Raw genomic sequence first — 27,435 nt, 5'->3', positions numbered from 1 at the left:
GTGCTCGCGCGTGCACTGATATTAAAAGCAACGATATTCAAGTGACAGGCTTTTCTAAAACTGCAGTTGCAATACAAAAAAATACAATTCCTTAATTACAAAACAAGGTGACCCCCAAAAGCCAGATGGAGATGGGTAAATTAGACGCTTATTCAGTCTTTATATTACTGTATAGTAGACTATGTTGCAGCGAATGTAGGCCTACCCGTCACAAGAAAAAGTTGCCATGATGAGATGCTAGGTCTACACATGAAGTGTGAATTGCGCTCCATTCTGAGATGGTCTCTTTGTCCCCACCCTGAGTGGTGATTCATCATGCAGAGGCCATAGAGAAGCCAGATTTAAATGTAATTTAACAGTTCCATTTCACGCAATGCTGTTCATATAAATAATTTATTATAATTGACCAGTTTCTCGCTGTTATTTATCCTGGGAAAAGGGAGTCGTTTTGGGCGGTAAATCTCGGTAACCGGGTTCCCGCCATTCAACCCTAGTACTGTACTAACACTCTCTGTTTGGACATTTGGCAGATGTTTGAATACTAAACCTGGGTGTGTGTTTATTATTGGGCTCGAACAAAAGCCTGCCACCACATAGCTCTCCAGGACCAGGGTTGGCTGGGGGACCACTGTGTTTAAAGCAGAGGTTGGAACCTAAATTATTTCACAATGGTTTAGATCTTAACATAACCACTAATTGTGTTTTGTTTTGTTCCACTCCACTGTTCGTACCAGCAAAATAAAGTGCTGAACCGGTTCGAACCCCCAAAATATAAAACAACTTTTTTTCTTCTTTCGGTTTCTTTTTTAACCTGTGAAATCCACCAGGTTTTTAATTTATTGTATATATATATATATATATATATATATATATATATATATATATTTTTACATTTAGCTAATTCAATTACTTCACCAATCAGTGTGGATAAAGTAGGCAAGCTAGTTGTTTACATGCGTGATAGGCTACACTAGCCTATTGCGCAAAATGTGACAAAAATGTTGCAGGTGGGAAGAGGGCGAGCGAGGGTTGAGGAAGAGGCTTGAAGCGCTGGGCATTTTGTTCTGACAGATTATCTGAATTAGGGCCACATAATTATACCTAGGAGGAGCAACTTCTATGGAAGAACTTTGAATGTCCTTTGAGCTAGCTAGATAACAAGGTTTTTGTAGTTAATGAGTCTAAAGTGACACGTGTGACAACTAGGCCTACAGTATCATTAATTAGCACTGAATAAGTTCATTCTTCTCTAGCTAATTAAAAAATCTCTCTCCCCGTCTTCTGAATCACTTTGTAACGTCAGTACAGTAGCCTATGCTTGGAAGGGGCAGGTAGCCTAAACACTCACACACTTGCAAAGATGTTCCGCTTGCAGGCAGACACGTGGTCAAAATAATCAGCGGTTTGCTGATGTCAACATTGTGAACAGAGTGCCCCATCCCATGGTGGGGTTATGGTATGGCAGGCATTACGGGACAACGTACACAATTGCATTTTATCGATGGAAATTTTAATGCACAGAGATACCGTGACGAGATCCCGAGGCCCATTGTCGTGCCATTCATCTGCCGCCATCACCTCATGTTTCATGATAATGCACAGCCCCATGTCGCAAGGATCTGTACACAATTCTTGGAAGCTGAAAATGTCCCAGTTCTTACTGACCAGACATGTCACCCCTTGAGCCTGTTTGGGATGCTCTGGGTCAACGTTTACGACAGACTGCTCCAGTTCCCTCCAATATCCAGCAACTTCGCACAGCCATTGTGTGGGACAACATTCCACAGGCCACAATCAACAGCCTGATCAACTCTATGCGAAGGAGATGTCGCGCTGTATGAGGTAAATGGTGGTCACACCAGATACTGACTGGTTTTCTGATCCACACCCCTACCTTTTTATTAAGGTATCTGTGACCAATAGATGCATATCTGTATTCCCAGTCATGTGAAATCCATAGATGAGGGCCTAATGAATTTATTTAATTTGACTGATTTCCTATGAATTGTAACTCAGTAAAATATTTGAAATTGTTGCATATCTATATTTTTGTTCAGTGTAAAAGAAATGAAGCCTGCACACTCATAAGCTCCACCACGTACCTTTTTATTGATAAACAGACAACGTTTCCACCCTGCTAGGATCCTTGTCAGGTCATTTCACAGGAAGTTTACCACACCCATATTTATAGACATAAGACAAGCACGAATTAGGGTGTTTAAAAGAAAACATATTTAAGTTGAAAGCGGCAACGCAAAAACAATATACACGTAGTGTACAAAACAAGCTCTTTCCATGACAGACTGACCAGGTGAATCCAGGTGAAAGCTATGATCCCTTAATCATGTCACTTGTTAAATCCACTTCAATCAGTGTAGATTAAGTGGAGGATACAGGTTAAAGACAGGTTTTTAAACCTTGAAACAATTGAGACATTGATTGTGTGAATATTATACCTGTATAACCATTCAAATCAGGTAAACAAAATGTATGTCGCAATACCCAACAGTGGCTGTCATAATGATACATGAATCAGATGGTGTTCCCAGGAAATGGCTATTGGGAAAGTCCTCATTATGCCCCTTTGGAGACATGGTTTCCAATCGGAATATCCAGTAGGACTCTCTTTGCAAAAGAAGTCTATAGGAATGGTGGGTTAACTGCCTTGTTCAGGGGCAGAACGACAGATTTTCACCTTGTCAGCTCGGGGGATCCAATCTTGCAACCTTACAGTTAACTCGTCCAACGCAATAACGACCTGCCTCTCTCTCGTTGCACTCCACAAGGAGACTGCCTGTTAAGCGAATGCAGTAAGCCAAGGTAAGTTTCTAGCTAGCATTAAATTTATCTTATAAAAAACAATCTATCATAATCACTAGTTAACTACACATGGTTGATGATATTACTAGATATTATCTAGCATGTCCTGTGTTGCATATAATCTGACTGAGCATACAAGTATCTAAGTATCTGACTGAGCAGTGGTAGGCAGAAGCAGGCGCGTAAATATGAATTCCATCAGCACTTTCGTGCAACCGAAGTGAAATGGCTAGCTAGTTAGCGAGCGCTAATTGTCGTTGTGTTGCTGGTTCGAGCCCAGGTAGGGGCAAGGAGAGGGACGGAAGCTATACTGTTACACTGGAAATACTAAAGTTCCTATAAGAACATCCAATAGTCAAAGGTTAATGAAATACAAATGGTATAGAGGGAAATAGTCCTATAATTCCTACAACCTAAAACTTCTTACCTGGGAATATTGAAGACTCCTGTTAAAAGGAACCACCAGCTTTCATATGTTCTGAGCAAGGAACTGAAACGTTAGCTTTCTTACATAGCACATATTGCACTTTTACTTTCTTCTCCAACACTTTGTTTTTGCTTTATTTAAACCAAATTGAACATGTTTCATTATTTACTTCAGGCTAAATTGATTTTATTGATGTATTATATTAAGTTAAAATAAGTGTTCAGTATTGTTGAAATTGTCATTATTACAAATACATTTTAAAAAATTGTCCGTTTAATCGGTATCAGCTTTTTTGATCCTTCAATAATCGGTATCGGCGCTGAAAAATCTAAATCGGTCGACCTCTACTTTGAACCTTTCTAGGGCAGGTGTTCTGAAATATGTAACTTTCACACGTTAACAAGTCCAAAACAGCAAATGAAAGATAAACTTCTTGTTAATCTACCCATCGTATCCGATTTCAAAAATGCTTTACAGCGAAAGCACAACATATGATTAGGTCACCGCCAAGTCAAAAAAACACAGCCATTTTTCCAGCCAAAGATAAGAGTCACAAAAATACAGAAATCTAGATAAATGTCACCCCCTGACCTTAGAGCCAGGTGTTTTGCACCTTACAGGACTGTTTCGGTTTCGATAATTCGCTTGGTTATTTTTGTTTAGTGTTCAGTGTAAATAAAAATCATGAACACTTACCACGCTGCGCTTTGGTCCGATTCCTCTTCAGACGACAAACTGTTACAATAAAATTAATCACTAACCTTTGGTGATCTTTATCAGATGACACTCATAGGACATCATGTTACACCATACATGTATGTTTTGTTCGATAATGTGCATATTTATATCCAAAAATCTCAGTGTACATTGGCGCATTACGTTCAGTAATGTTTTGATTCCAACACATCCGGTGATTTTGCAGAAATACTCATAATAAACATTGATAAAATATACAAGTGTTATTCACAGAATTCTATTAATTACAAAAAAATCATACAATGTGATTTTCTGGATTTTTGTTTTAGATTCCGTCTCTCACAGTTGACGTGTACCTATGATAAAAATTACAGACCTCTACATGCTTTGTAAAATCGGCAGTGTAACAAATACTTGTTCTCCCCACTGTACCTTTGACTATTGGATGTTTGCCAGTGTAACAGTATAGCTTCCATCCCTCTCCTCGCCTCTACCTGGGCTCGAAACAGGAACACATCGACAACAGCCACACTCGAAGCAGCGTTACCCATGCAGAGCAAGGGGAACAACCACTCCAAGTCTCAGAGCGAGTGACGTTTGAAACGCTATTAGCGCGCACCCTGCTAACTAGCTAGCCATTTCACATCGGTTACAGCAGCCATTAGGGTGATAGGCATGAAGTCATAAACAGCGCTGTGCGTGCAAAGAGTTGCTGGCAAAACACACGAAAGTGCTGTTTGAATGAATGCCTACGAGCCTGCTGGTGCCTACCACCGCTCAGTCAGACTGCTCTATCAAATCATAGACTTAGTTATAGGATAATAGCACACAGAAATACGAGCCATTTGGTCATTAATATGGTCGAATCCGGAAACTATAATTTCAAAACCATAACATTTATTATTTCAGTGAAATAGGGAACCGTTCTGTATTTTATCTAACGGGTGGCATCCCAAAGTCTAAATATTCCTGTTACATTGTACAACCTTCAATGTTATGTCATAATTACGTAAAACTCTGGCAAATTAGTTCGCAATGAGCCAGGTGGCCCAAACTGTTGCATATACCCTTGACTCTGCATGCAATGAACGCAAGAGAAGTGACACAATTTCACCTGGTTAATAATGCATGCTAACCTTGATTTCTTTTAGCCAAAATATGCAGATTTAAAAATATATACCACTATTGATTTTAAGAAAGGCATTGGTGTTTATGGTTAGGTACAGTCGTGCAACGATTGTGCTTTTTTCGCAAATGCACTTTTGTTAAATCATCCCCCTGCGTTGCATCGATTATATGCAACGCAGGACACGCTAGATAAACGAGTAATATCAATCATGTGTTATAACTAGTGATTATGATTGATTGATTGATTGTTTTTTATAAGATAAGTTTAATGCTAGCTAGCAACTTACCTTGGCTTCTACTGCATTTGCTTAACAGGCAGGCTCCTCGTGGAGTGCAATGAGAGGCAGGTGCTTAGAGCGTTGGACTAGTTAACCGTAAGGTTGCAAGATTGAATCCCAGAGCTGACAAGGTAAAAATCTGTCGTTCTGCCCCTGAACAAGGCAGTTAACCCACCGTTCCTAGGCCGTCATTGAACATAAGAATGTGTTCTTAACTGACTTGCCTAGTTAAATAAAGGTGTAAATATAATAATAAACAATCTGCAAAATCGGCGTCCAAAAATACTGATTTCCGATTGTTATGAAAACTTGAAATCGGCCCTAATTAATCGGCCATTCCGATTAACTTCTTGGCGCACCCATCCCGTTAGCGGGATCATTTTCGTCAACATCCGCTGAGTTGCAGAGCGCCAAATGAAATTTCTAAAAATATTAAATTTTCATGAAATTACAAGTGCAATATAGCAAAACACAGTTTAGCCTGTTGTTAATCCACCTGGCGTTTCAGATTTCAAAAAAGCTTTACAGCAAAAGCTATTCAAGCGTTTATGTTAGGACATCTCTCTCAGCAGACAAAACATTACAAACAGCTAGCAGCAAAGTAGATTTGTCACGAAAGTCAGAAAAGCAATAAAAGGAATCGCTTACCTTTGATGATTTTCGGATGTTTGCACTCACAAGACTCCCAGTTACACAATAAATGTTCCTTTTGTTCGATAAAGATTATTTTTATATCCAAAAACCTGCATTTGGTTGGTGCGTTTTGTTCAGAAATCCACAGGCTCGTGCAGGTCATGACGGGCAGACGAAAATTCCAAATAGTATCTGTAAAATTTGTAGAAACATGTCAAACTTTTAAAAATAATCAATCCTCAGGTTGTTTTTACAATAAATAATCGATAATATTTCAACCGGACCGTAGCTTTTTCAATAGGAGAGAGAGAGAAAATGTCTGCTCCAAGCTGTTGCGCATGCAAAACTCTGCTGGCACCCAGCCTTCCACTGATGCAATGTGATCGTTCTCGCTCATTTTTCAGAATAAAAGCCTGAAACTATGTCTCAAGACTGTTCACACCATGTGGAAGCCATAGGGAAAGGAGTCTGGTTGATATCCCTTTTAAATGGAGGGAAGGCATGCAATGGAATAGAGAGGTTTCAGGAAAAACAGCACTTCCTGGTTGGATCTTCCTCAGTTTTTCGCCTGCAATATCAGTTCTGTTATACTCACAGACAATATTTTGACAGTTTTGGAAACTTGAGTGTTTTCTATCCTAATCTGACAATTATATGCATATTCTATATTCTGGGCCTGAGAAATAGGCAGTTTCATTTTTCATCCAAACATCAAAATACTGCCACCTACACTCAACAGGTAATCGGTCAACCTCTACTCCCTAGTCAATACAGTACCTGCTCTGCAGTGTCAGTGGACGCTGGACATGTTGGGTTAAAGGAGGAGCACATAAACACAGCTTTACTCTAGGTTCCTGGAATACAATTGCTGCTGCACTGGGATAACAAATCTAATGAATGCAAATGTCGTTTTCATATCAAGTTGGAAGATTTTAATGATTTGAAATGGCTTAGGCAGACTGCTCTCGTTCTATGACATGCTTTGGGCTGAGTGGCGAGGCTATGTCCTGGTGATGATGATAAGCTTGTGTTGCGCGTCCTTCCAGCCTCTAGCACACTGGCCGTTTTCTCATTTGGCACTCAGCAAAACTGGGTACAAACAAACACACTCACTTCCCTCTTTTGATTTTCTGTGGTTCTAACTATCTGGAAGATTTGTGTGGCCGCTGAAAAAGACATCCGTTTGCTATGTGTGTCTGGGTCATCCTCTGCCATATACCTGTATCTATTCTATGAGAGGATCAATCATATGGTTCAGTGATATTCAAGCTAGGCGATGGACTTGCGTGTTGCTCTTTGTAAATGATTGGATGGCTGTTATTGTTTTGAAGTTCCTCTTGCAATCATCACTATTTCTTGGCATTATAGAAGTGTTTTTTTGTGGAGACTTAGGCCTAGATTTAGGTGTGGATTTCTGAAAGTTGTGGACCTTCCTTAGGCCACTGTCTAATAGGCTAAGGGGTGTTGAAATGATTCAAATGTAACCTTCCTCTCCCATCTCTCTCCAGGCTGTAAGCTGCTATGACTCTGCCATCCTGAAGGCAGAAGGGAAGGTAGAGCCAGAGATGTTCTGCCAGCTGGGCCACTTCAACCTCCTCCTGCAGGACTATCCAAAAGGTGAACATGCACACACACACACACACACACAGGGTCCACACCAGACATTTGAGTTTATTGACTGATCACATCCTGAATTTAAGCTGTACCAATTTGCTGTAAATGTCTGAATTGCAGCTGACATTCAGCGAATCAATTTAGGCTACTGCAGCCCTTTTAGTTTTGTCTTTAATGTAACAGCAATTTTTGTAATTGTATGTTTGGCAGAATGTAGTATTTTGACATTGGGATTTAAAGCAGCAGCATCCGCCAGCCAGACTACACGCCTTCGCTCTTAATCTCCACAAACCACGTACAAAAAGACTGATATACTAGACTGTCATGTTTGCATGTGGAGTAGGGATGTAAGAAATGTAAAAATGTTCTTAACGTTTAAACAGCCATTTACTTATCGGTTTTCTGGTTAAAACGATAAGAGAAATCCAGGAAATTCCACGTGAATTCACAATGCTTCTGCACTGCTGTCAGCAACGGTTTAGGTCTCACGGTGCGTCCCTTTCAGATGGTTAAGCATTGCACATGTACTACCTTTACTGTACCTCACTTCCACATCTCAGTTTGCATTTCCTTTTCATTTAACTTCTCAAAGTATTGCCATACAGAACTTTGCTGCTGTTGCTTGCCTTTCTTTTCCATTTTTCCAACTTTTAACGTAGTGGTGGAGCGTCGACTCCAAAAAAATTGATTCCTCCACTCCTGGCACGTCGACTCCCGGTGTTGACTCCAGGCCTTCATAGCCTATCGTCTAGTTAGGTTATAACACAGGAAATATGTTTTGTGACCAGTGCACTGTGATTTTAATTTTGTGAAAAAACAAACACTATTTTTTTTCTTCAGTTATGGGTTTTTCTTAGCGTTAAAGATCTCAATTTCATTTAAATGTTCACACTCCTAATGTGGAGTGGTCTGCTCTCTCTGTTGTCACCCTTGATTGTTTGAGCATTCTCTCCTCTGCCGTTATGTAATTCCACTGCCATTGTCTGTAGATGGCTCAAGGCTTTCTATGACTAAAAGTCTGACGGAGTTAGCTGAAGATGTCTCTCTAGTATTCTTAACATTTCATTTGTGTGTTTTTTGGAATGCGTGTTTATTGGGAGTGTTAACTTCAAATAACAGTTTCTTTTAATGCCCTGGGCAGAAATTCAGTCCAATATTGCTTGAGGTAGTGGCACCACAAGATTGAATGGAAAGAATCTGTGTTATGGAGATGGTGAAATGTAAACTTATTGTAACCCCATTGTATTTGTCTTCAGTAACGGTTCTCTTTCTCTCTCAGCATTATCTGCATACCAGAGATACTACAGTTTACAGTCGGACTACTGGAAGGTGAGTTGCTACTTAAACAGCATGTATCCAAGTACGTCTAGCTGTTGTCTGCTGATGACCCCTGGTTCTCTTGGCATAAAACAACTGTGATGATAATAAAGAATGGAGTTAGACAAGGGCAGCTGTTCTCCAGTAGCTGGGTCACCTCATAGGTCAAACTTGGTGAGACATTTTGACCTAGCCAGGCCAGCCACCAGTTCTCTGGTGGTGTGGTTTCTCCCTGTTCCCAGTGTGGGTGGATAAGAGATGGATGGATGTTAAAGTTTCAGTCTGCAGTGGTGCCCATTGGAGGGTGAATGATGTGTTGGGGGTTTGACAGTGATGGAGCAGACAGTGTTGGGTTTCACTGCTGCAGAGTTGGGAGAGAGTTGGGGGATCTATCCTGGGCTGGGGTTAGGGAGCTGGGACAGGGGCTGCCTGGGAGAGAGGGCTGTGGTTAGGGAGCTGGGACAGGGGCTACCTGGGAGAGAGGGCTGGGGTTAGGGAGCTGGGACGGGTGCTGCCTAGGAGAGAGGGCTGGGGTTAGGGAGCTGCGACAGGGGCTGCCTGGGAGAGGGGGCTGGGGTTAGGGAGCTGGGACAGGGGCTGGGGTTAGGGAGCTGGGACAGGGGCTGGGGTTAGGGAGCTGGGGCAGGGGCTGCCTGGGAGAGAGGGCTGGGGTTAGGGAGCTGGGTCAGGGGCTGCCTGGGAGAGAGGGCTGGGGTTAGGGAGCTGGGACGGGTGCTGCCTGGGAGAGAGGGCTGGGGTTAGGGAGCTGGGTCAGGGGCTGCCTGGGAGAGAGGGCTGGGGTTAGGGAGCTGGGACGGGTGCTGCCTGGGAGAGAGGGCTGGGGTTAGGGAGCTGGGACAGGGGCTGCCTGGGGAGAGAGGGCTGGGGTTAGGGAGCTGGGACAGGGGCTGCCTGGGAGAGAGGGCTGGGGTTAGGGAGCTGGGACAGGGGCTGCCTGGGAGAGGGGGCTGGGACAGGGGCTGGGGTTAGGGAGCTGGGGCAGCGGCAGCGGCTGCCTGGGAGAGAGGGCTGGGGTTAGGGAGCTGGGGCAGGGGCTGCCTGGGAGAGAGGGCTGGGGTTAGGGAGCTGGGTCAGGGGCTGCCTGGGAGAGAGGGCTGGGGTTAGGGAGCTGGGACAGGGGCTGCCTGGGAGAGAGGGCTGGGGTTAGGGAGCTGGGACAGGGGCTGCCTGGGAGAGGGGGCTGGGGTTAGGGAGCTGGGTCAGGGGCTGCCTGGGAGAGAGGGCTGGGGTTAGGGAGCTGGGACGGGTGCTGCCTGGGAGAGAGGGTTAGGGGCTGGGGCTGCCTGGGAGGAGGGCTGGGGTTAGGGAGCTGGGACGGGTGCTGCCTGGGAGAGAGGGCTGGGGTTAGGGAGCTGGGACAGGGGCTGCCTGGGAGAGAGGGCTGGGGTTAGGGAGCTGGGACAGGGGCTGCCTGGGAGAGAGGGCTGGGGTTAGGGAGCTGGGACAGGGCTGCCTGGGGGAGGGCTGGGGTTAGGGAGCTGGGACAGGGGCTGCCTGGGGAGAGAGGGCTGGGGTTAGGGAGCTGGGACAGGGGCTGCCTGGGAGAGAGGGCTGGGGTTAGGGAGCTGGGACAGGGGCTGCCTGGGAGAGAGGGCTGGGGTTAGGGAGCTGGGACAGGGGCTGCCTGGGAGAGGGGGCTGGGGTTAGGGAGCTGGGGCAGGGGCTGCCTGGGAGAGAGGGCTGGGGCTGCCTGGGAGAGAGGGCTGGGGTTAGGGGCTGCCTGGGAGAGAGGGCTGGGGTTAGGGAGCTGCCTGGGAGAGAGGGCTGGGGCTTGAGACCAGCATAAGGAAGGGCTGAAACTGGAGCAGGATGGCAGGTTGAACTAAGAGGGAGAGCAGTCTGGAAGAAATGGTTAAAACATTGACTGAACTTAACTGGGTCTCTCTGTCTCTCATGGGATAGATACAGTCGGAAGTTTACATACACCTTAGCCACACACATTTAAACTCAGTTTTTCACAATTCCTGACATTTAATCCTAGTAAATAATTCCCTGTCTTAGGACAGTTAGGATCACCACTTTTATTTTAAGAATGTGAACTGTCACAATAATAATAGTAGAGAATGATTTATTTCAGCTTTTATTTCTTTCATCACATTCCCAGTGGGTCAGAGGTTTACATACACTCAATTAGTATTTGGTAGCATTGCCTTTAAATTGTTTAACTTGGGTCAAACGTTTCGAGTAGCCTTCCACAAGCTTCCCACAGTAAGTTGGGTGAATTTTGGCCCAATCCTCCTGACAGAGCTGGTGTAACTGAGCCAGGTTTGTAGGCCTCCTTGCTCGCACATGCTTTTTCAGTTCTGCCCACAAATTTTCTATGGGATTGATGTCAGGGCTTTGTGATGGCCACTCTAACACCGTGACTTTGTTGTCCTAAGCCATTTTGCCACAACCTTGGAAGTATGCTTGGGGTCATTGTCCATTTGGAAGACCCATTTGTGACCAAGCTTTAACTTCCTGACTAATGTCTTGAGATGTTGCTTCAATATATCCACATAATTTTACTTCCTCATGATGTCATCTATTTTGTGAAGTGTACCAGTCACTCCTACAGCAAAGCAGCCCCACAATATGATGCTGCCACCCTGTCCTTCACAGTTGGGATGGTGTTCTTCAGCTTGCAAGCGTCCCCCTTTTTCCTCCAAATGTAACAATGGTCATTATGGCCAAACAGTTCTAATTTTGTTTCATCAGACCATAGGACATTCCTTCAAAAGTACGATCTTTGTCCCCATGTGCAGTTGCAAACCGTAGTCTGGCTTTTTTATGGCGGGTTTGGAGCAGTGGCTTCTTCCTTGCTGTGGATATAGATACTTTTGTACCTGTATCTTCACAAGGTCCTTTGCTGCTGTTCTGGGATTGATTTGCACTTTTCGCATCAAAGTATGTTCATCTCTAGGAGACAGAACGCATCTCCTTCCTCAGTGGTATGGTGGCTGCATGGTCCCATGGTGTTTATACTGGCATACTATTGTTTGTACAGATGAACGTGGTACCTTTTTGTCATTTGGAAATTGCTCCCAAGGATGAACCAGACTTGTGGAGTCTTCAATTTTTTTCTGATTTCTTTTTATTTTCAAATGATGTCAAGCATAGAGGCACTGAGTTTGAAGGTATTCATTGAAATACATCCACAGGTACACCTCCAATTGACTCAAATGATATCAGAAGCTTCTAAAGTCATGACATAAATTTCTTGAATTTCCAGGCTGTTTAAAGGCAGCCAACTTCTGTAAACTTCTGACCCACTGGAATTGTGATACAGCGAATTATAAGTGAAATATTCTGTCTGTAAACAATTTTTGGAAAAATGACTTGTGTCATGCACAAAGTAGATGTCCTAACCGACTTGCCAAAACTGTAGTTTGTTATCAAGAAATTTGTGGAGTGGTTGAAAAACGAGTTTTAATGACTCCAACCTAAGTGTACGTAAACTACCGACTTCAAACTGCACATGAGATGAATGAATATGTAGACTAACAGGCTTTCAGAAACATCCTTACTCTGACTTATGCTTCCTCTCTGTTTCTCAACTCACTGATTGTCTCACTCTCACCCTTTAACAGGGTTTTCTAAACCCCAGCTGTTCTCAGCTTTTTCTAGACTTAACACTTTTGATGGCTGGTGGAAGCAGAATTAGTTTGTTCCTTCCTTCCTTCTTGTCCTGCTCTTTCCTCAGTCCAAGCTTCATAGATGGTGCAGTGAGTCTTCTCACGCTCTCTCTCGTGTTTTGGTAGTGAAGCGCTCTGAATGGCGTTGTTATGTGCAGTATTTACCTCTGATTGGTATTGGTTTTCCACTTGATTTGTGTGTATGTCTGAGTAGGAGGTGATGTGGTTAGAGATTTAACACCTCTACCGGTTTCAGTTCTGACTATTACTACAGTTTGTTATATGAAACTGGGCCACAACAGTTACCCCTGAAAGGTGAATTTCAGACTCATTTGAAATTAACCGAAGTATGTATTTGGGCTTATACTCTACCAGTTACCCTATGGACATACAGTAGAATGCACTTTAATCCTTTCAGGGATGAGGGGGCTACTGTTTCTGTCTCTGTTAACTAAACCATATCTGGTGCAGTAATATAGTGACAGTGTTGAGGTGTGTAGGTTTGTTTCACCAGGTATGTTTCTCTACCTGGGCAGGTGTGACTGGAGCAGCAGATTAACCCCCCGCAGACTCCCCACAGGGAACTGGCACAGAGAGATGTTTACGTGTTAGCCATTGACCTTTGAGCCTCTGATACTTTCCAGTGAGATTGCTCAACCAGGACTTAATGTTATTAGGGATCTGGTTGGTTTCATGGTCTATGTTGTTTTAAACTTGAGTGAGTAATTAGTGTTGTTCAGTCACGGCATCTTTAAAAAAACAAAAAAACATTGATGTTTGAGAAATAAGTGCTCTGGTGCTGTTTCTGCCACTCATTGTTTTCTCCCCCTCTTTCAGAATGCTGCCTTTTTATATGGCCTTGGTATGGTTTACTTCCATTACAACGCATTTCAGTGGTAAGTAGCTGCACACCCTGAGTATTTTCCATTGCACTCTAGTGCATTTTTATGGCTAGAGACCAGAGACTTATATTTGCTTCACTATTTCAGCATTTAATGACCTCACGGGCTTTGAAATTAGTCCTGAAATTGTGTGGTAATACAATACATTTGTCTAGCTATTGTATGTTCTTTACTGTGTGTTTGCATTTAACCGTTACCTGACTGGTGTGAGTGACTGTTGAGGAATAGGCTACCTGTTATCTTGTCGGAATTACTGTGTCAGTCAAGCATTCAGCCTATCAGTACTATCATGGTTTTTATATGACGTTTTGTTTTTCGAAGAATGTTGCCATTTACTGCTTCTGCCACTTTTAGGCCAAATATAGCCTAGAACAGTGCTTATAGCAAATATAGCCTAGAACACTGCTGACGGCAAATATAGCCTCGAACACTGCTTATAGCAAATATAGCCTAGAACACTGCTTATAGCAAATATAGCCTAGAACACTGCTTATAGCAAATATAGCCTAGAACACTGCTTATAGCAAATATAGCCTCGAACACTGCTTATAGCAAATATAGCCTCGAACACTGCTTATAGCAAATATAGCCTCGAACACTGCTTATAGCAAATATAGCCTCGAACACTGCTTATAGCAAATATAGCCTCGAACACTGCTTATAGCAAATATAGCCTCGAACACTGCTTATAGCAAATATAGCCTCGAACACTGCTTATAGCAAATATAGCCTCGAACACTGCTTATAGCAAATATAGCCTAGAACACTGCTTATAGCAAATATAGCCTAGAACACTGCTTATAGCAAATATAGCCTCGAACACTGCTTATAGCAAATATAGCCTAGAACACTGCTTATAGCAAATATAGCCTCGAACACTGCTTATAGCAAATATAGCCTAGAACACTGCTTATAGCAAATATAGCCTAGAACACTGCTGACAGCAAATATAACCTAGAACACTGCTGACAGCAAATATAGCCTAGAACACTGCTGACAGCAAATATAGCCTAGAACACTGCTGACAGCAAATATAGCCTAGAACACTGCTGACAGCAAATATAGCCTGGAACACTGCTGACAGCAAATATAGAATGAGCCCACTTTGAAAATGTTATATGCAGCGAGACTAGAGCCTGTTGGTGCTTCAGGGGATTTGGGACGACGAACTTTGGTGACAGTTCAGGGAAAGGAAATCCTTCACTGTATACAGTCGTTGCCAAAAGTTTTGAGAATGACACAAATTTACATTTTCACAAAGTCTGCTGCCTCAGTTTGTATGATGACAATTTGCATATACTCCAGAATGTTATGAAGAGTGATCAGATTAATTGCAAAGTCCCTCTTTGCAAATTAACTGAATCCAAAAAAACATTTCAACTGCATTTCAGCCCTGCCACAAAAGGACCAGCTGACATCATGTCAGTGATTCTCTCGTTAACACAGGTGTGAGTGGTGACGAGGACAAGGCTGGAGATCACTCTGTCATGCTGATTGAGTTCGAATAACAGACTGGAAGCTTCGAAAGGAGGGTGGTGCTTGGAATCATTGTTCTTCCTTTGTCAACCATGGTTACCTGCAAGGGAAACACGTGCCATCATCATTGCTTTCCACAAAAAGGGCTTTACAGGCAAGGATATTGCTGATAGTAAGATTGGACCAACATCAACCATTTATCGGATCATCAAGAACTTCATGGAGAGCGGTTCCATCGTTGTGAAGAAAGCTTCACGGCATCCAAGAAAGTCCAGCAAGCGCCAGGACCGTCTCCTAAAGTTGATTCAGCTGCGGGATCGGGCACCACCAGTACAGAGCTTGCTCAGGAATAGCAGCAGGCAGGTGTGAGTGCATCTGCACACACAGTGATGCAAAGACTTTTGGAGGACGGCCTGGTGTCAAGAAGGGCAGCAAAGAAGCCACTTCTCCCCAGGAAAAACATCAGGGACAGACTGATATTCTGCAAAAGGTACAGGGATTGGACCGCTGAGGACTGGGGTAAAGTAATTTTCTCTGATGAATCCCCTTTCCGATTGTTTGGGGCATCCAGAGAAGACAAGGTGAGCACTACCATCAGTCCTGTGTCATGCCAACAGTAAAGCATCCTGAGATCATTCATTTGTGGGGTTGCTTCTCAGCCAAGGGAGTGGGCTCACTCACAATTTTGCCAAAGAACACAGCCATGAATAATGAATGGTACCAACACATCCTCCGAGAGCAACTTCTCCCAACCATCCAGGAATAGTTTGGTGATGAACAACGCCTTTTCCAGCATGATGGAGCACCTTGCCATAAGGCAAAAGTGTCTCGGGGAACAAAACATCGATATTTTGGGTCCATGGCCAGGAAACTCCCCAGACCTTAATCCCAGTGAGAACTTGTGTTCAATCCTCAAGAGCCAGGTAGACAAACAAAAACCCACCAATTCTGACAAACTCCAAGCATTGATTATGCAAGAATGGGCTGCCATCAGTCAGGATGTGGCCCAGAAGTTAATTGACAGGATGCCAGGGCGGATTGCAGAGGTCTTGAAAAATATTGCAAATATTGACTCTTTGAATCAACTTCATGTAATTGTTAATAAAAGCCTTTTACACTTATGAAATGCTTGTAATTATACTTCAGTATTCCATAGTAACATCTGACAAAAAGATCTAAATACACTGAAGCAGCAAACGTTGTGGAAATTAATATTTGTGTCATTCACAAAACTTTTGGCCACGACTGTACATGCTCAGGTTATAGTCATGAAAGGTTCAAGTGTGGGGAGAGGAAGAGGATGTAGTGTGATATGCTCTGTTGTGTGTGGCGGGGTGTATTTCTCTGCAAACTAACACACTCGCATGTGCACACAGTCTTGACAGGGGTGGCTTTGATTTGATGCTGTCGACACTGCAGTGGGTGCTCTGTGTGTGTAATCCAGTTCACGGCCATCGTTGTCTCTCACTGTTTTCTCCCACTGCTGAAGCTGGTATTTAACCCCCCAAAGTCGATTTGAATATAAGTTTCATAACAAGAAAATGTCCATAAAATTATTTCAGTTTAAGCTAGAGATATCAGTTTGGCATTGGATGCGTCTCAATCCGCCAGTGTCGCACTTCGCATCTGCGGGTGAACAGTCTTTTTACGAAAACGTCTGTAGCGTCCAAATGGTTTGACCTACGAACAACCACTCTATGGAACGGGGAGATGCACACAAACATGATGGGGTTCTCCGTTTTGTTCTATTGCGTCCAGAAGTCACGGGACTTGTCTGAAGGTTACCGGTAAAATAAAAGAATGAAAGTATGAATGTAGTTTTGTGCCTACCCCCCAAAAAAAGGATTTTGTGTGTGTGTGTGTGTGTAAAATACATACATACATACATACAGTACATTCGGAAAGTATTCAAACCCCCTGAATTTTTCCACATTTTGTTAAATTACATCCTTATTCTTAAATTGATTAAATAAAAAAAGTTCCTCATAAATCTAAACGCAAACCCCATAATGACAAAGCGAAAACATGTTTTTAGAAATTGTAAAAAATAAAAAGATTTCCATAGGTATTCAGGCCCTTTGCTATGAAACTCGAAGTTGACCTCCGGTGCATCCTGTTTCTATTGATTATCCTTGATGTTTCTACACCTGTGGTAAATTCAATTGATTGGACATGATTTGGAAAGTCACACACCTGTCTATTTTAAGGTCCCACAGTTGACAGTGCATGTCAGCAAAAACCAAGTCATGAGGTCGAAGGAATTATCCGTAGAGCTCTTGAGACAGGATTGTGTTGAGGCACAGATCTGGGGAAGGGTACCCAAACATTTCTGCAGCATTGAAGGTCCCCAAGAACACAGTTGCCTCCATCATTCTTAAATGGAAGAAGTTTGGCACCACTTAGACTCTTCTTATAGCTGGCCGCCCGGCCAAACTGAGTAATCGGGGGAGAAGGGCCTTTGTCAGGGAGGTGACCAATAACCTGATGGTCACTCTGACAGAGCCCCAGAGTACCTCTGTGGAGATGAGAGAACCTTCCAGAAGGACAACCATCTCTGCAGCACTCCACCAATCAGGCATTTATTGTAGAGTGGCCAGACAGAAGCCAATCCTCAGTAAAAGGCACATGACAGACGCTTGGAGTACCTAAAGACTCTCAGACCATGAGAAACAAGATTCTCTGGTCTGATAAAAGCAAGATTGAACACTTTGGTCTGAATGCCAAGCTTCACGTCTGGAGGAAATCTGGCACCATCCCTACAGTGAAACATGGTGGCAGCATCATGGTTTGGGGATGTTTTTCAGCGGTAGGGACTGGGAGACTAGTCAGAATTGAGCCAAAGATGAATGGAGCAAAGTACAGAGAGATCCTTGATAAAAACCTGCTCTAAAGCTCTCAGGATCTCAGACATGGGTGAAGGTTCACCTTCCAACAGTACAACGAGGAGTGGCTTCGGGACAAGTCTCTGAATGTTCTTGAGTGGCCAAGCCAGAACCCGGACATCTCTGGAGAGACCTGAAAATAGCTGTGCAGCGACGGTCTCCATCCAACCTGCCAGGGCTTGAGAGGATCTGCAGAGAAGAATGGGAGAAACTCCCCAAATACAGGTGTGCCAAGCTTGTAGCGTTATATCCAAGAAGACTCAAGGCTGTAATTGCTACCAAAGGTGCTTCGACAAAGTACTAAGTAAAGGGTCTGAATACTTATGTAAATGTGATTTCAGTCGTTTTGTTTTGAATAAATTATTATTAGTATTGTGTGTAGATTCATTAGGGAAAAAACATTTAGTCAATTTTAGAAGAAGGCTGTAACGTAACAAAATGTGGGAAAAGTCAAGGGGTCTGAATTTTTTACGAATGCATTCTCTATCTCTGTGTGTGTGTGGTCAAATGTTTGGACACCTACCGAAGGGGTTCTCTTTATTTTTACTATTTTCTACATTGTAGAATGACAGTCAAAACATCAAAACTATGAAATAACACATGGAATCATGTAGTAAACAAAAAAGTGTTAAACAAATCCAAATATATTTTATATTTGAGATTCTTCAAATAGCCACCCTTTGCCTTGATGACAGCTTTGCACACTCTTGGCATTTTCTCAACCAGCTTCACCTGGATGCTTTTCCAACAGTCTTGAGGGAGTTACAGAAATGCACATGCAGAGATCATGCGTTCACCCACACCACATCTCACAAAGAGGCAGTTGGAACCAAAAATCTCCAATTTGGAGTATAGACCAAAGGACACATTTCCTCTGGTCTAATGTCCATTGCTTGTGTTTCTTGGCCCAAGCAAGTCTCTTCTTCTTATTGGTGTCTTTTAGTAATTGTTTCTCTGAACAGTTGATGTTGAGATGTCTGTTACTTGAACTCTGTGTAGCATTCATTTGGGCTGCAATTTCTGAGGCTGGTATCTCCAATGAAGTTATCCTCTGCAGCAGAGAACTCTGGGTGTTCCTTTACTGTGATGGTCCTCACGAGAGCCAATTTCATCATATGATGATTTTTGCAACCGCACTTTTCTGGATTGACTGACCTTCATTTCTTAAAGTAATGATGGACTGTCATTTCTCTTCGCTTATTTGAGTTGTTCTTGCCATAATATGGGCTTGGTATTTTACCAAATAGGGCTATCTTTTGTATACCACCCCTACCTTGTCACAACACAATAGATTGACTCAAATGCATTAAGAAGGAAAGAAATTCCACAAATGAACTTTTAACAGGCACACCTGTTAATTTAAATGCATTTCAGGTGACTACCTCATGAAGCTTGGTTGAGAGAATGCGAAGATAGTGCAAAGCTATTATCAAGGCAAAGGGTGGCTACTTTGAAGAATCTGAAATATATTTTGATTTAACACAGAAAACAACTACCCACAAACCATATTGGGAAAACAGGCTGCCTAAGTATGGTTCTCAATCAGAGACAACAATCGACAGCTGCCTCTGACTGGGAACCATACCAGGCCAAACACAGAAATACAAAACCTAGAATACACAACATAGAATGCCCACTCCAACTCACGCACTGACCGAACTAAAACGGAGACATGAAAAGGGAACTAAGGTCAGGGCGTGACAGTGTGTGTATGTTTATAATTAATTATTTTTTATTTAACTAGGCAATTCAGTTAAAAGAACTAATTCTTATTTACATTGACGGCCTACCCCGGCCTAACCCAGATGACGCTGGGCAAATTGTGCCCGCCCTATTTGACTCTATCACGGCCGGATGTGATTGTGATACAGAACCAGGGACTGTAGTGATGCCTCTTGCACTGAGATGCAGTGCCTTAGACCACTGCACCACTCGGGAGCCCATATATATATATATATATATATATATATATACAGACATTTCAAAACCTTTTTTTTGCTGTCCTTTTTGCCATTTATGAATGTGTTATTCAATGCGTTCTATGGCTTTAGTAATAATGGCCAAAAATCTATATTTTATCCCAATCTTTTAATTTTTTATTATACTTAAAGTTGACTTAAAATTCCAAATCAGATAGCTAAATTATCCATAGTATGACCCTTTTTAAAAACCATTCCAGATGTCAGTTTAGCACCCCCCTCCCCAACGTCTTAGACTAAGGAATTAAAACGATGGTTTTGGAGCGAGAGAATATACACTGTTTTTTTCCATTTTCAAGCAGCTAGTAGGAGAGGTGCCACTATATAAATTACTAACTGAATAATTCAAATCTCAAAAGTGATTTCCTACATTGCACCAGAGGAGTAGTAACTAAATACCCTCCCTCCCCCATATACCTGTGATGGGGAATGTATTACTGTACTTGGGTCCTTTTTGAGTAAGTGCTTTGCTGAGGCTGTGTAGTGCTGCTAGGTGTCTGTGGCATTGCCTGATATTGACTACTGTAGGTCCCCTTTCTCCCTGTCTAGGCCAGTGCAGCCCCCCTCCTCAGAGGCCCAGGCAGGACAGAAAAGGTAGGCCCCCTCTATTAGTTTCCATAGGGAGTAATACTGCGAGGATGTGTCTTTCATGCAACTGGCTGTCATCTTGAATCTAAATGTTGTCTAGGCAGTCATTATGCATCTACGTGTTAGTTATTTTATCAAGAATAATGCAGCTAATGTTACTGCCATGATTAGGAGCCATATTGGATCTAAATGTTATAAAGCCAACAGTCAAGCCATCCGATCAGGCTATTTTTGTTTTGCTTTTCTCCAAAAAGTGTTATTGGTAATGAGTAATACACTGGCTGCCTGAGTTTTAGATCTAAGGTTCTTCTATTGGGTTTTTAAATACAAGTCAGACATGCTTTTAAGTTATGTACCCAGTAGGTCCCTCAAGTCCTCTGGCACTGGCCTTTTAACTATCCCAAAGCCTAGGACTAAGAGGCATGGAGAGGCATAGCCTGCCAGAGAACCTGAGCAGGGCTGAAACTGTGATCTTAAAACACATCTTTTTAGATTTACTTTTCCTTCATGTTTTTTAGTTTGTCCTTCTTCTTTTTTTTCCCTTATGTTTGTTGCGTAGTAAAAATGTCATTTATTTTCATTATTTAAATGTTTTTTTCCCCTGTAAAGCACATTGCGTTGCATTCTACATCTGAAGTGTGCTATATAAATATAGCTTGATTTAATGATGGCATTGGAGAGCCCATCCATTAGCAATGTATACCACGAGCATGAGATGCTTAGGCCTTATTAAAAAGAAATGTGTTTTGCATCGGTCAACTCCAGCCATTCCATTAGCTTGTGAGGCATTCATCTATAACAGTAAGTAGATACTTGCACACTTTTGAGTGCTCCATTGTTTTAAGTGCAATTTTTTGACCAGGAGATGTTTTTCAGTTTGGATAGGTGTACACAAGCTAGTCAACACCAACCCTAGTTCTGGTCCTTGCCCCCCCTTTCTTCTCCCCTGCCTTGACCTTGAGTGCCTCCAGTGCTGTCAGCCTGCCAAGTTTACATACACGGCATGACCAAAAGTATGTGGACACCTGCTCGTCAAACTTCACATTCCAAAATCATGGTCATTAATATAGAGTTGGTTCCCTCCTTTGCTGCTATAACAGGCTCCATTCCTTCTTGGAAGGCTTTCCAGTAGATATTGGAACATTGTACAAGGTATAAATCTGTCGTTCTGCCCCTAAACAGGCAGTTAACCCACTGTTCCTAGGCCTAATTGAAAATAAGAATTTGTTCTTAACTGACTTGCCTAGTTAAATAAAGGTAGAATAAAAAAGTAAAATAAATAAAAAATGGTCGTGCTGAAACAGAAAAGGGCCTTCCCCAGGCTTGTATGCGGTTTCTTGACCATGAAGTTTGTCGGGACAAACAGTTGTACTGACGTTGCTTCCAGTGTTGCAACCGAGGACAGACGATTTTTACGAGCTACGTGCTTCAGCATTTGGCCGTACCGTTCCATGAGCTTGTGTGGCCTACCACTTCGTGTCTGAGCCGTTGTTGCTCCTAGACATTTTCACTTAACAATAACAGCACTTACAGTTGACCAGCTGCTCTAGCAGGGAGAAATTTTATGAATTGACTTGTTAGAAATCACTGAGCAGTACCAGTCAAACATTTGGACACACCTACTCATTCAAGGGTTTTCTTTTATTTTTACTATTTTCTACATTGAATCATTTAGTAATCAAAATGGTTAAAAACATCCAAATATATTTACAATTTTTCAAAGTAGCCACAGTTTGCCTTGATAACAGCTTTACACACAATTGGCATTCTCTCATCCAGCTTCAAGAGGAATGCTTTTCCAACAGTCTTGAAGGAGTTCCCACATGCTGAGCAATGCTTTTCCTTCACTCTGCGGTCCGACTCATCCCAAACCATCTCAAATTGGTTGAGGTCGGGGGATTGTGGAGGCCAGGTCATCTGTTGCAGCATGCCATCACTCTCCTTTGTCAATAGCCCTTACACAACCTGGAGGTGTGTTTTGGGTCATTGTCCTGTTGAAAAACAAATGACAGTCCCACTTAGCGCTAACCAGATGGGATGGCGTATTGCTGCAGAATGCTGTGGTAGCCATGCTGGTTAAGTGTGCCTTGAATTCTAAATAAATCACTGATGGTGTCACCAACAAATCACCCCTACACCATCACACCACCACCTCCATCCTTCATGGTGGGAACCACACATGCAGAGATCATCCGTTCACCTCTCTGCGTCTCACAAAGACACGGCGGTTGGAACCAAAAGTCGCAAATTTCGACTCATCAGACCAAAGGACAGATTTCCACCATTCTAATGCCCATTGCTTGTGTTTCTTGGCCCAAGCAAGTCTCTTATTCTTATTGGTGTCCTTTTAGTAGTGGTTTCTTTGTAGCAATTCGACTATGAAGACCTGATTCACGCAGTCTCTTCTGAACAGTTGATGTGGAGAACTCTGAAGCTTTTTTGGGGCTGCAATCTGAGGCTGGTAACTCTAATGAACTTATCCTCTGCAGCAGAGGTAACTCTGGGTTTTCCTGTCCTGTGGCGGTCCGCATGAGAGCCAGTTTCATCATGGCGCTTGATGGTTTTTTCGTCTGCATTTGAAGAAACGTTCAAAGTTATTGACCTTTTCCGGATTGACTGACCTTCATGTCTTAAAATAGTGATGGACTGTCATTTCTCTATGCTTATTTGAGCTGATAGTTTTGATGTCTTCACTATTGTTCTACAATGTAGAAAGTACTAAAAAGAAAGAAAAACACTTGAATGAGTAGGTGTGTCCAAACTTTTGACTGGTACTGTATATAGTATAGCCCTTCTCTCTCCCAGGGGAAGGGAGTTCCACATGGGGGAGGAGGGGGATACAGAGAAGCGGGTCATTTGGGTTTCTCCCTCAATGTAGGACATGTTACATCACCAGCTAGAGACTTCCGAGGAATTCAGAGCTGGAAGATGTAATGTTACCTCATAGGGCCAGAGAAGTGGTCACCAATAGAGATGGGGGGAAAATTGACAGTTACATATCGGGATATTATTTTTGCGCTAGTTGACTGTACCTGCACCATTTTGGTTTTCAGCCCTTTTTATTGCCATGACTGATCAGTAGTAGCTCTCTCTCTTATCTCTCTGCAGCAGACACAGTGAGCAATATGTTTGGAACATCAAATCGCAATAGAATCACAGTATCGAATTGCAATTATTATAATTTTTTTAACTAAGTCAGTTAAGAACAAATGTTTTTTTACAATGATGTCCTACCCCTGCCAAACCCAGACGACGCTGGGCCAATTGTGCGCAGCCCCGTGTATGGCAATACATGCCGTATCGGCACCAAAGTATAGTTATAATCTATCGTTAGTTCCCTGGGAATTCCCAGTCCTAGTCACCAACATTGTTCCTGGAGAGCTACAGGGCTAGAGCAGTGGGTGATATGGCCTACGTCAGATTCATAATACAACACGACTTTGTCACTAATAGCTTAACTCTGGTATAATTGGGGTTCAGTCAGAGAACACTTGGTATTGTTTAGTGTTTTGCCTCTTATCTGTCTGTCCTGTAGAAGGTATTCTCTGTTAGCTTGTCTGCCGTTTGCTCTGTGTCTCTGCCAATCTGTTCCAGCCTAGAGAAGCTGGAGCGCCTAGCTCTCTGGAGGGAACAAATGAACGAGAGCGGGAGGAAGGAAGGATTGGAACAGGGATAGGAGGGGGAGAGAGGCCAATGGGTTCAGAGTGCTTTGCTTCAGCACAGCAGCGTGTGTGTGTGCGTGCGTGCGTGTGTGCGTGCGAGCGAGCAGTGCACAGGCAGCCTCAGCAGTGAGATCAGTGTTTCTACTGTAGTCTCTCTTGCTGTGGCAGACCTCCGTGGTGACATACGATAGCCTTTGTTTTCACAACCGCACTGTGAGTGTATTTATTTGTGTTGTTATAGTTGGCGTTTATTTGTAAGATGTGTGTATTTGTATAGGAGAGGGGTGGAGCAGTAGAGTGGAGTATGTTTGTTTTGTAGCCTATATGGGGTGTCTTATTTTTTGGGGTTTATATCGGGGTGGTTGTGGGTGGGGGTAATTTTGGTGACAGCGTTGCTTGCTCTTTCACTCACACACACCCACACAATTCAGGGATGCTCTAGCATTCAGAATCAACAGTCATTTAGTTCTTTGCCATAGCTACTCGCTCTATTTTTATCCCATGAAAAAAAGCACCCTTAGGTTATTTCCACACATTTTTGCTTTTGTGAATGAAAGTCTTTAAAAAAAATGTGTCGCGTTTTGTTCCACCCTATGTTTAACCCTCTCCTCCTGTGTCTCTGTGTGTGTGCAGGGCGATAAAAGCGTTTCAGGAAGTGCTCTATGTTGACCCCAGTTTCTCCCGAGCCACGGAGATCCACATGAGACTGGGCCTCATGTTTAAAGGCAACACCGATTATGAGTCAAGTCTAAAGGTATGTACTGCTAATACTACTACTATTAGTACTACTATTATTAGTACAACTGCTTCTACTACTACTATTGGTACTACTGCTGCTACTACTATAACTGCTACAGCACAGTATAAGCCTAGGTATGTAGCATAGCTAGCACTGTACACACCCCTATAGACATCGCCTGCACACACAGCAGCCCTCCCGGACCAGGAGTGACCAGGTGCCCCAGTCCCTCGTGGCTCAGTTGGTAGAGCATGGCCTTTGCAATGCCAGGGTTGTGGTTTTGATTCCCACGTGGGACCAGTATGAATAAAGTATGAAAATCATTGCACTCACTACTGTAAGTCACTCTGGATAAGAGTGTCTGCTAAATGACTGAAATGTCATGTAAATATCAACAGGCCCCGCCCTCGGTAACTAATGGGGTTAGCAGCCTCTCTTCTACCTGTTCAAAACAGGTCCTCTATGACCCTATGGTAAAATATGAGACAGGCTATCTTCCCTGCTGGATTAAGTGTAAGAATAGTGTGTTGTTTGGCGGGTGTGTAGACCTGTGTTGTGCCATTGACATTATAAGCCAGGGTGGCTCTCTGTTTCTATTCCCTTGTGAATGTATACTTTTGTTTTGTCCAGACCAGACAGAGAAATGCACACACCAACCTGAGGGCTTCTGACCCAGACAGTGTCGGAGCTGCCATACATTTGATAGGTGTTAGGTGTGTGCATGTGCATTTGATAGGTGTGCTCTTATTCCCAGTAGAGCTCATAGAAGGGTTAGCTGTAGTAGTCTGTCTGCTTTTGACTGTTTCTGAGTAGTCTTTTACAGCCAGCCAAGGCTGTAACTATGGTTTGCATGCAGTATATTTGCTAATGGTCATAGTCCTGAGGGATCTGTCCAAATAAGGCCGCTTCAGCTGCAGCTTTCCCTCCCAGCATGTTGAATTCCATCACCCTAGACAGTAGTGTTGTCACGATACCCGTATCGCGATACTACAATACCAGATTTTCCTTGGCAATAAAGAAAACAAGAAGCAGACTTTTCTCTATGGCCCTTTAGCGTACTTTTGTAAAATATTATGTGCTATAGCTTGCAAGTGAAACAAATGTGAAGAAATACAGTCCGCCTCATGTTTTGTTTCCTTTGCTCCCATACTTCCCAGTACTAGATTGTGACTTACTGTAAATACCTGTTGTAGCTTCACTACATAGCTGGGTTGGCTGTGGATGGATACACATGTTTGCATCTGATTCATGTGCTACTGAAAGAGGTCAGAGGAGCCATGTTCTCTCTGAAGTCCCAGACCTAGGGCAGCAACAGCACTATGTCTGGGAGTAAAGGGATACTTTGGGATTTTACTTTCCCAAAGTCCGACTTGTGTATAAAAATGTTATGTCTCTGTGTCCAGTATGAAGGAAGTTAGCATGCTAGCAAATATCCATAGACTAGCATTGGCTCGCAAAACTACCTCTAACTTCCTTATACTGGACACCGATACATAAAATTGGTATCCACAATAGGGTTGGGTGTTGTCCAGATTTTGATAGTCATAACTTTTTTGTACCATACAGGGGTATGCTGTATAACTGAATGTGCACACAAGGGGCGCTATTTCCCAAAATATATCATTTCAATTTTTTTTATGCACAAAACTGTTTACGCAACAGGGATCTTGATCCAGGACGAGACTGAATATCTCTGCTGTAACCAAAGAACCTTGATCTTGACATCTAGCAAGTTAGTAAACCACATGCATAGCTGGAGCCATGAGCTGGATAGAATTGGACAAATCTTAAATTTCTTATAGTTCTATTTAACTATGTGTACTGGATAAAAATATAAATGCAACAATTTTTACTGAGTTATAGTTTATATAAGGAAATCAGTCAATTGAAATAAATAAATGAGGCCCTATGTATTTCACATAACTGGGCAGGGGCGCAGCCATAGGCCCACCCACTTGGAAGCCAGGCCCAGCCAATCAGAATGAGTCCCCCCCCACAAAAAGGCTTTATTACAGACAGAACAACTTATCTAAAATGATGTTGGTAGAGAAATGAACATTAAATTCTCTGGCAAAACCTCTGGTGGACATTCCTGCAAATTGCACGCTCCCTCAACTTGAGACAACTGTGACATTGTGTTGTGTGACAAAATGACAGATTTTAGAGTCCTTTTATTGACCCCAGCACAAGATGCACCTGTGTTTTTATCATGCTGTTTAACTTCTTGATGCACCCATCCCGTTACCAGGATCATTTTCGTTAACATCCGCTGAATTGCAGAGCGCCAAATTCTAATTAAATTACTAAAAATATTTAATTTTCATGAAATCACAAGTGCAATATAGCAAAACACAGCTTATCCTGTTGTTAATCCACCTGGCGTGTCAGATTTCAAAAAAGCTTTTTGGCGAAAGCATACCAAGCGTTTATGTAAGGACATCTCTCTCAGTAGACAACACATTACAAACAGCTAGCAGCCAAGTAGATTGGTCACGAAAGTCAGAAAAGCAATAAAAATGAATCGCTTACCTTTGATGATCTTCGGATGTTTGCACTCACGAGACTCCCAGTTACACAATAAATGTTCCTTTTGTTCCATAAAGATTATTTTTATATCCAAAAACGCGCCAACCAAATGGAGGTAATGTTCAGAAATCCA

The 27,435-nt window shown here is 42.8% G+C and overlaps 1 protein-coding gene across 1 annotated transcript in view; it reads left to right on the top strand.

The window, feature by feature from the left end:
- kdm6a (lysine (K)-specific demethylase 6A) overlaps window positions 1-27,435 on the top strand; it is an 85,437-nt gene that overhangs the window by 5,841 nt on the left and 52,161 nt on the right. The window contains 5 exon segments of the mRNA XM_029638776.2: window positions 7,491-7,599; window positions 8,876-8,925; window positions 13,386-13,444; window positions 20,337-20,381; window positions 24,671-24,791. Of these exon segments, the coding sequence (XP_029494636.2) occupies window positions 7,491-7,599; window positions 8,876-8,925; window positions 13,386-13,444; window positions 20,337-20,381; window positions 24,671-24,791 (384 nt within the window).

This window comes from Oncorhynchus nerka, linkage group LG1 (assembly GCF_034236695.1).
Source record: "Oncorhynchus nerka isolate Pitt River linkage group LG1, Oner_Uvic_2.0, whole genome shotgun sequence".
Lineage (NCBI taxonomy): Eukaryota > Metazoa > Chordata > Actinopteri > Salmoniformes > Salmonidae > Oncorhynchus > Oncorhynchus nerka.
Note: the sequence above shows the minus strand (reverse complement) of the source record. Positions and strands in the feature narration are given on the sequence as shown.